The 9016-nt window shown below is 55.1% G+C and overlaps 5 protein-coding genes across 5 annotated transcripts in view, besides 4 other annotated features; all 5 read left to right on the top strand.

Moving 5' to 3' along the window:
• Nucleotides 1–513, top strand: part of Tco025E_03561 (putative 60S ribosomal protein L6) — a gene marked incomplete at both ends in the record, with an annotated part of 1044 nt that extends 531 nt beyond the window's left edge. Inside the window, one exon of the mRNA XM_029370479.1 lies at nt 1–513. This exon is cut by the window's left edge and continues 531 nt beyond it. Coding sequence (XP_029229464.1) covers nt 1–513 — 513 coding nt within the window.
• Nucleotides 514–704: 191 nt separating this feature from the next.
• Nucleotides 705–748: a sequence feature (GA-rich).
• A 124-nt stretch (nt 749–872) lies between these two features.
• Tco025E_03560 (uncharacterized protein) lies at nt 873–2393 on the top strand (the record flags this gene model as incomplete). The annotated part of the gene is made up of 1 exon (XM_029370478.1): nt 873–2393. The coding sequence occupies one exon, from the start codon at nt 873–875 to the stop codon at nt 2391–2393; it is 1521 nt and encodes a 506-aa protein (XP_029229463.1).
• A 1-nt stretch (nt 2394) lies between these two features.
• Nucleotides 2395–2424: a microsatellite.
• A 165-nt stretch (nt 2425–2589) lies between these two features.
• Nucleotides 2590–2620: a microsatellite.
• Nucleotides 2621–2759: 139 nt separating this feature from the next.
• Tco025E_03559 (uncharacterized protein) lies at nt 2760–3776 on the top strand (the record flags this gene model as incomplete). Its single annotated transcript, XM_029370477.1, has 1 exon — nt 2760–3776. One exon carries the CDS (start codon nt 2760–2762, stop codon nt 3774–3776), a length of 1017 nt encoding a protein of 338 aa, XP_029229462.1.
• Nucleotides 3777–3809: 33 nt separating this feature from the next.
• Nucleotides 3810–3847: a sequence feature (A-rich).
• Nucleotides 3848–4156: 309 nt separating this feature from the next.
• Nucleotides 4157–6340, top strand: Tco025E_03558 (uncharacterized protein; the record flags this gene model as incomplete). Its single annotated transcript, XM_029370476.1, has 1 exon — nt 4157–6340. One exon carries the CDS (start codon nt 4157–4159, stop codon nt 6338–6340), a length of 2184 nt encoding a protein of 727 aa, XP_029229461.1.
• Nucleotides 6341–6581: 241 nt separating this feature from the next.
• On the top strand, nt 6582–8816 carry Tco025E_03557 (uncharacterized protein; the record flags this gene model as incomplete). The annotated part of the gene is made up of 1 exon (XM_029370475.1): nt 6582–8816. The coding sequence occupies one exon, from the start codon at nt 6582–6584 to the stop codon at nt 8814–8816; it is 2235 nt and encodes a 744-aa protein (XP_029229460.1).
• Nucleotides 8817–9016: the final 200 nt, after the last annotated feature.

Below are 9016 nucleotides of genomic sequence, written 5' to 3'. Positions count from 1 at the left end.
TACACGACGCTGCGGAAGCGCTGCAGGCCCGGCACCATCGCGATCATCCTCGCCGGCCGCTTCCGTGGCCGCCGTGCGGTGATCCTGAAGCAGCTCCCCGGTAACGGCCCGCTGGTTGTTTCCGGGCCGATGAAGTACAACGGCGTGCCGATCCGCCGCATCGACTCCCGCTACCTCATTGCGACCTCGACGAAGGTTGACGTGAAGGACGTGGACGTGAGCGGCATCACCGCCGACATCTTCGCGCGCCCGAAGCAGGAGAAGCGCGTCAAGTCGGAGGGGGAGTTCATGGGCGACAAGGCAAAGAAGGCCGCGGAGCGAAAGGCGAAGAAGACGGCGAAGGCGGCCCCGAAGGGGACCGTCAGCGACGCCCGGGCGCAGCTGCAGAAGCAGGTGGACGCCGCGCTCATTGCGGCCATCAAGAAGGACCCGCTCGGCAAGGAAAAGGCCGGCTACCTTCACTCCGTCTTCACCATCAAGCCGGGTGATGCGCCGCACCGCATGAACTGGTAGGCATGACGATTGATCGGGCTTTGATCTACACCCTTGTGTTTTCAGATATTTTCCTTTGTTCTTATTTTTGCAAAAAAAAAACGTTTGCCTTCCTGGTTTTCCAGTGGAGTTCGTGGAGTCGGGTTTCTTTACGACCGGCTTTGCACTCAGCGCGAACCGGATTCCGCCGAGTTCACTTTGCACGCTTACATTTTCCGTTTTTTTTCCTTTCCTTCTTTCTTTCCTTTTCTCTGTCACTGAGGGTCTCTTTCCCCCTCGTGTGACTTTTGTTCTGCAGAGCTCTCTGCCACATCCGCGGCCTTGGCCCTGAGAGGGCAGAACACACACACAACGAGGAAGGGGAAGTTCAGGACGCCTTTATGATGGGCGATAGCGATAGTGACTCGTACGACCCTGCAGAGATCAGCAGCACAAAGGCGGTGCAGAACGTGGTCGACCGCCCGCGCTTCTCAGCTACACTAGCTGCAAAAGGCAGTACCAGCAGTGTTCCTGCGCCCTCGCCGCCTCCATCGGCCCCCCATGTAGAAGCAGCGACAGGAAAAGAGCCCACAATGACACCTTCTGGCACGGTTGATTTGAAGACTTCTTTGACGTCCCTGGGCTACGTTCTTCACGGGGCAACGGGTCGGGTTCGTTCCATCTGTCTGAATCCTTCAGGCCACATACTCTGCAGTGGTGCGGAGGGAGGCTCTGTTTGTATGTGGGATTTTACTGTTCCTATAGAAGGCCGTGCGGTAAAGCCTACGCGTGTTCTCACGCCATTTCCTAACCGCATCTCAGGTTTTCAACCAGTTGTGTCTGTGCACTCGTCTAGTGATGGGTCGTTCTTTGTTGCTTGTCAAGATGGCGACTCACCTGCTTTGATTGCTGCAAATGGCAAGCAGCTGGGGTACTGCGCTATGGGACAGCGTGGCATGGTGGATGTTCTCCAGTGCAAAGGCCATAGAGCACCTGTAACCTGCTCCGCAGCGTCGCCAACGGTTCCTTCATGCTTTTTTACTGGATCACAGGACAGCACGGCCCGCATGTGGGATGCGGCGTCGTTTGACAGACAGTCTGTTTATGCAGTCAAGCACGGTTCTGGGCAACTATTAGATAACGTTGTTGTGGAAGCTGTTGCGCCTATTCTAGGCCTCACTAATGACAAGAAATCTGTGTTTTCTACTTCTGGGGAAGATGGGATGGTGCAGCTGTGGGACTCGCGTCAAAAGTATCGACCCGGGGGGGCCCTTGGCGTACTGGACATGTACGGCAGTAGGTCGTCGGGTGTTGCGTCAAAATCCGAAAATAATGAGATGCTTTTTGCAGAAAAACATGTGGGTGGCATGGTGGAGCCAGACACATCCCGTCCCATTCTGTGTGTGCGGTGTGGTTCTGAAGTGCGCATGGTGGATCTTCGAAAAATGGGAAAGAACGGCGTTGTTGAGGACGTTTGCTCACCAATTGGAGGTCTTCCGTGTGCCACAGACACAGCGCCGTTGGTGGCGTGCACAGGTGCCCTCTTCTCTCAAGAAAAACCGTCCTTTATGACGTGTACTAACCGAGCAGGCTACCGGCATGTTGCAGGGGGGCACGTGGTGCAGTTTACGTATGTGGATGGAAGCTATGAGCCCACCATGGTGTGGAGACCCGGGGCCCCGGAGGACGACGTCCTTTCTGTCGCCATTGATGTGAAGCATGGACAACTCTTCGCGGGAATGCAGACTGGCGACGTCGTTGGACGTGTCAAGAGGCTGGGTGTAGACAGCGCCAACAGCGGGCCAACGCTTCAGACGTGGTTCGCTACGCGACTAGAACGCGAGCGACGTGTGGTGGGGAAAAAGTCTACGCGAGAAAACACTGCTGGGCATGACGAAGACGACGAAGTGGTGTTCTGGTGAGAAAAAGCAAAACAAAAAAAAACAAATAAAATAGAGGCAATAAACTGCCGGTGTTCAACTTTTTTTACAGTTGTGGTCCGGTTGTTTTGTTGTTTTACACAGTTCTGAGGGGGACGAGGCACACCTGCAATAATGCATGAACGCATGCGCTTGCCAAGTGTGAAACCGCAGAGAAATAATGTTGGGCATCATCATCTGTGTATGTATGTGGATGTGTGTGTCTGTGTTGCTTTATTTGTTCTTGTTATTTTTTTTGTCCACGTTTTTCAGCGGAATCCTGGCAGTGGTGGGACAGATAACTCACTGAAGCTATATCGATAGATAGAGGAGGAAGGTGGCGGCGGTTGAGCCGGCTGCTCTTTTTACATGTCTGAGGTTCAGAATTGGGCAGCCGAGGGCCATAATGTGACTTTTTCCCGTTCGTCAGAGGCGGTGCTTGGGCCGCCGCCCGTGTATGAAGATATCTGTTGCTTTGTGGCCGAGTATTCTGGACGTTTGCCGCGCAACGTTTTCACTGGCACCGCTCCATACGAGTACACTGGCTGCGACTACGCACTTATCTTGTATGCTATTATGCCCAGCAAGTGCATCGACCTCTCCAGCCTTTGCTGGTCCACGACGCCTCTTCCTGCGCAGCTAGAGGCGAATCTGGCGGTATTCTGTGAAGGCTCTCGTGGACTGCAGCTGTGTGATGCTCCTCTGTCTTCCCTGCAGCAGCATTGTCTTCAATGTTCGCCGGCCTGCATCGTCCACCACATCAAGGTGCAGCATTGGCTTTTTGTTTTGTCACAACGATTTCCGCCGGAGGAGAGCTTCGATGCCGTGACACTGCGGATGCAGTTGCGTCATGCCCAGCTAGGGGAGCCGCGACTGGCGGCATCTGACGCGTGCTCTTATGCCCACGCCACCGTCGCCGGAAGGGGTGGAGACGACGCGTTTTCTTTTCCTTCTCTGCACTGCCATGGCATTTGGGAGGCGCCGGCAGTGGCGGCGCCTGAAAGGGCGGAGTGTGACAACACTGCAATCTCCGAGGCGGCAGAGGCAAACAAAAAACATGGATCGGGTGGCGATAATGGGCTTCAGCGGAAGCCTTGCAGAAGTGCCGCCCGCCCGTGGCGTACTACGGCACCCGCCGCCAAGTCGGCTCCTCTGCAGATCTCGCGGACATCACATGCATCACAGCCATCGTCTAGCGGCTGCGGCAATTCCTCCAGAGCGAAATGTCATAATGTTGCTCTTCAGTGGAATGAGACCGAAGGACGGCGGCTGCAGCTCAGAGAGGACCTAGTCCGCGCCCGAGAGTCACTCCAGTGCACGTTGTTCGCTACCGGGACGATCGACTTTGAGAGTGTCCTTTCGCTTCTGCAGCAGAAGCGGCAATGATGCTTTGCGAAGTGTAAATCTTTCAGTCCGTCGCTTTTCTTGCTGTCTTTTCATTTCCTTTTCTTTCCTTTGTGTGGTGAGTGTAGGTTTGTCTTCTGCGAACTGAACTTCTCCTCCTTTGGATAGCCTTAGATCCACGGGTATGGCCGCCCCTTCCCTCACTTCTGGTTGAAGAAGAGGACGTGAAGGACATACTCCCGCTAAAAACGATGGAAAGAAAGTGGCAGGGATGAACACCCATGTCATATCCATAAAGTAACACGGTTCACAAACTTTGCCTCTATTGGCTCTCGCTGTGTGTGCACAAAACCATTATCTTGCTCTTCTGCTTTTCCCCCTCCTTTCTTGTATGTGGTTGCTGAGAGGCTCGTAAGCGGTGAATGCGGCCCCGATGGGCTGCGCCACACCGCGTGTCGGCTGTCTGCAGCCCCGGACGTTGGCTGCACGCAGGAGTAGACACCAAAAAGGAGGAAACCACTGGTGTCAGGAAGGTTGCCGGTGCGTCAGACGGCACAACAGCAACAGCGGCAGGACTGCGCCCATGGGTGTGGCTGCGTCTACACCCCGTGGAGAAGTGGACAACGCTCGTCGATCTCGGGAGGCGCGCCCCAGCATTGCTCGAGAGGTCCTCCTTTGCTGCACAAGGCGATGGGGACGAAGAGGAAAAGACTGCGAACATCGTCACCCGTTTGCTTCGTCAGCGCGAACGCGGCATAAATGTTGCGGCGCTGCAGGGGCGTCTATCGCCTTTGGCGCAGAGACGTCATTATCTGTTAGTTCACAAGCTCCCGTATTGTGTGCGTCTTCGGCTTTGTTTGTCCTTCTTGATGTGGGTGCGTTCCCTACGCGATGTGCAGGACACATTGGCGCGCCTTAGGCTTCCCTATGCCACTACGCGTCGTGTGCAGCGCAGCGTGGTGGCTGACGTGTTCCCTACGCGCATGATGGAGCGTTTTGTCGACCCCTTCACGACGGTTGCCGTGAAAATGGATGCTAACATCAATGCCGCCGCCGAGCAGGTGCCGGCGCCGCATGCATGGCACCCTGAACAAGACGAACGGGCGGAGGAGGAAGAGGAGGAAAAAAGGAAGAAGCGACGGACGCGCAGGGGTGCAACACACGGTGGGAGGCTATCCGGCAGATGCAGCAGGGGATCTCGCGGCGAAGGTGCAGGCTCTCGTCGTCTTGGGGGGAATCGAAAGCTATTGCTTGCTGTTCAAGGCATGCAGGGCAGGGCAAGCGACGACGACCGCTTGTTCGGACGAACGGCGCGGAGCAGCTGCCGCTCATTACAACAATCCCCTTTTGCGTCTTGGGCCCGTCGAAAAGCGCTCTCCCCCGTGTCATCCTCCTCGTCGTCGGTGAACGATGCATGCCGCTCGGCGCTTCCCTCCCCGCTCGCCGTCGACCACGAGGAGGACGAACGATACCACCACAACTTTATCCGGGGTGAGGGCTGCCCCATTGACGAGAATGGTCGATTGGCAAGTGTGCCAATTCATATTTTGGTTCCACTTGCCACAAATTTATTGACGCTGGAACGCTGCTGTGCCATGGCGCATGCGGCAGTGTTGTCCTCATTGTTTGTGGAGGGCCGCACAGTGTGCTTGACTACAAATAACTCTTTGCTTAGGGAGTATGTGATGTTCCTCTTTGAGGAGCTGATCGAGGATGGCTGGGTGTCCGTGTCGTTGTGCGAGGAACCTCGGCGTCCCTACATACCTGGGTGGGTCACCAAGGAAACTGTCTTGGTGGTGCTGCCGCCCAGGGACGAGAAGTCGTTGTCTCACCGGGAGCTGCGCCACATGGCAAGTATGATTCTCCAGTACGCCCCGTGTAGTGTTCTCGTTGAAGCAGCCCCTTGTGACCAGGTCTCGCACTACACCAGAGCTCTGAGGGAAACGGTCTCGAAAGAGCAGGCGTCCGTGGTCACTCCAGAAACGGAGGCTCAGTGGCGTGTGTCGTGGGTTCCTGTCTCACCATCCACGACCTTTGGGGGTATCAAAGAAAATGTGAAGGATGCCACTGTCGAGTTCCAGGCAGCTGTAAATGAGATTTTGCGTCAATTTTATGCCGTAACTTTTATTTACACGCCTTATAACTGCTCTCTGTCCCCTCGGCAGGTGCAGGATTGGTGGTGGCATAAGCTTCCGAGCAGTATTCACATCGTTGCTGTGAATAGCCATGCGCTGGACCTCTTGTATTATTTTCCACAAGCTCCATTTTTGCGGAAGAAAGTTGGTAACGCGTTTCGATATCGTGCCGTGCAGCGCGTGCTGCTTGGCAAGAACCTTTATGGTGGGCGAGAGGACCCTGTGCGCCAGTGGGTGCATCGATGGCTCGGCTGGCGTGGACTTGCTAGGACCGGCCTGTACGCTCCGATGGCGGTGAAGGACAAGGCAAGGGTGCTTTTGGCCGACCAAGCGAGCCCCCGAGCTGACGGTAATGATGCTGACGATGAGGCGGTGGACGCGTTGGTTTGGGAGCGGACTGTGGACTACCTGGCGAACCCAAGTAGGCTTCACTGGATTGCGCTGATGGCGGCGAAGCTGTTTCGTGTTTAGCCAGAAAACGAACGGAAACCGCCACATCCACGTGAAGAACAACGAAAGAGCAGCCAAGTTTCTCTGCCGCTTCTCGCGATACTTCCAAACGAGACAGCGAGCAGGTTTATTATTACTAGTTATAATTCTCTTTGTTGTTGTTGCCACTTGGAAAACCGCACTTGTGTATGTGCTACTTTCTCCCCTTCCTTGTGTGGAAATAGTGGGAAGACACACTCAGGTCTTATATATATGTGTGTGCATGCCATTCGCGGTGGGCGTCGTTGAGGAAGTGAGATGCCTCATATGCGCCTCTACTGGCGCTGATGCAGCTGACGGGAGCTCCAACGCCAGGGAGTTCATTGCCTGCCCTCGTTGCCACCAACTGTTGTACTGTTCTGCGAACTGTGCGGAGGTTGGCTGGTTTGGCCATCGGGCATTTTGCGAGGTTCAGTCCGGCACGGATGCCGTGGCGCGGTTGGCAACGACGAGGCGGAAGAAATGTAGGCAACAAGAGAGGCGGAGTCAACTGGAGAACGCTTTAAGAAACCTTGCCTCGGTGGGGAAGGGGTCACAGTGCCATTTACAGGTACTGCGCCTGCTAGAGGCAATTTTTTTCACCGATGACTTTACTGGTGACGTCGTGGTTGCAGACTCAACTGAGCTCATCAAGGAGTCTGTGGAACTTCTTACAGCGGCATTATCGGACAGTGAGAGTACTGCGGAGACCACGGCAATAACACTGCTTTTGTCAGGGCTTCTGTCTCTCGCTCTTGGCAACAACGAAGCAGCATTGGCCATAGTGCGGAGGGGACTCGCCAAACTTATCCCGTACAAGTCAGAGGAAGGCGTTGTGGCCCGTTTGGGACTATTGGAGGCTGAGCGCGTAAACCTTTGGACTCGGAGGTACCCCAAGGTTGTGATGGCACCGGGAGAGACGCCGAGGGCTTGTAGACGAATTATGTCTGGTGAGGTGGTGGCCTGTGACGATGTGCCGTTATTGGCTTGGGAGGCCAATGGCTTTCCTCCCGCATCGGCTCCACGACAAACTTCCGTGTACGATGATGGACTGCGGGCGCTTGTTGATGCCTTCTTGCTGAAGGAAAGTGAAGAGCTGACAAGCGCGGGGTTGCCTGGAAGTAAAGAAGACCACTTGACACTTTTGCTGAATGGTCTGCACGGTGTGAGGGACGCAACGGCGGATGCAATTGTAGCGGCAACCACGTACCTGACCGCGTTCTCTGACGGACCACCGCCTTGCTGGATGGTGAAACTTTTTTTTACGTCAATGGCCTCGCGGCGATGCTATTGTGCGAAAAAGTGGGGTTTTTTTGATCTTGTTTCGCGTGTCTCTCACTCCTGTTCCCCAAATTGCATTTGGAATTCTGCTACCTGTGAGTTGCGGGCTTTGCGTAGCATAGATGCGCACGAGCCACTCACGATCGACAACTTCTGGAGACCCCGCTTTGACCTTGCGCGGCAGATGGTGCTGAAGCTCCCAGTTCCTCTCCGACAAGAGTCTGTGCGCGCGAACGTCGGATGTTGCTGCACATGCAGCCGCTGCACTGGTGAGGTGAGTGGTCCCCGCCACGCATGCGGTGTGATGGGTGAAGGAGTAAACGGGACAGATGCTCTACGTGCCTTTCCATGTCCCCTCTGTCGGGGCGAGGCGGGTTGGCGCTACCGACTCCTTTCGCACACGCAATGCCCTCAGAAGTGTGGGAGTGCACTGGAAGAGGCAAACAGAGTTGCACTACAATGCCGGTTCGCATCATTTGAGCCCTGGGTGTGCCACCGTTGCGGGGAGCGGTGGCGGGACAGCGAGATGCCCGCGGAGGAGATGCGACTCTGTCGTCAAGCCGAGCGTCTGGTGAGCCTCGCAGCGCGTGGCATTATTGCACGAAACTTTTTCGAGGAGACAAAAGACCTCATGCGTGCAGTTTCCCATTGTATGGGGCAGCACCATCACAGCGTGTATCTTCTAACGTGCGAGGCGTTCGTGCTGTTTTATCGTTACATCGCCAGCCGCTTTGCCCCGCCGACGGGCGTTGTTGCGCAAAACCACACCGTCTTGTGGTGCCGCAAGTGGATTAGGTGCGCTCAAAATACAAACTTATCGCAGGACTGCCCGCATGTTTACGCCTCGTTCATCGCGGACACATCCCGTTCTCTCACGGCCTTGGCGCTACGAATAGAAAAGGTGCTGCTTCTTCGCCACGCGGAGGCGCACTGCCCTACTGCGGTCATTCATGGGGCAGACAGCAGCGAGGCAGCGGACGTCGCAGCCATCCTCAAGGACGCGCCGGACAAAGAAAGCCCGCGGATTGGCCAATCCCCATCTGCCTTCGAGCGATTTATGAATGCAGAACAACAAGAGGATGAAGACGCATTAATTTCCGACTGGGAATCGCACATCTTGGGGCGCGTCCAATCCGAGATTCAAAGCAGTGAAAAGCCTAAACTACCAGCACACATGCGGAAGGTCCTCCAGCGATGACAAGAGTTCAGTCCACAACAGTATTTGCCCCATGCAATGAAGATGAAAGATAAAATAATAAAAAAAAATAGCGCGCAAAACTCTTCTGCTTTTATTTTAAGTATTTACACTCCCATTTAACTGGATGCCTCGATAAAAATACTTCTTGCTTCTTTACCTTACACAAACGCCACAACCAAGAAGTACTAGCACAACAATGC

The sequence above is a fragment of the Trypanosoma conorhini genome, assembly GCF_003719485.1.
Source record: "Trypanosoma conorhini strain 025E chromosome Unknown Tco_14.4_contig_00164, whole genome shotgun sequence".
Lineage (NCBI taxonomy): Eukaryota > Euglenozoa > Kinetoplastea > Trypanosomatida > Trypanosomatidae > Trypanosoma > Trypanosoma conorhini.
Note: the sequence above shows the minus strand (reverse complement) of the source record. Positions and strands in the feature narration are given on the sequence as shown.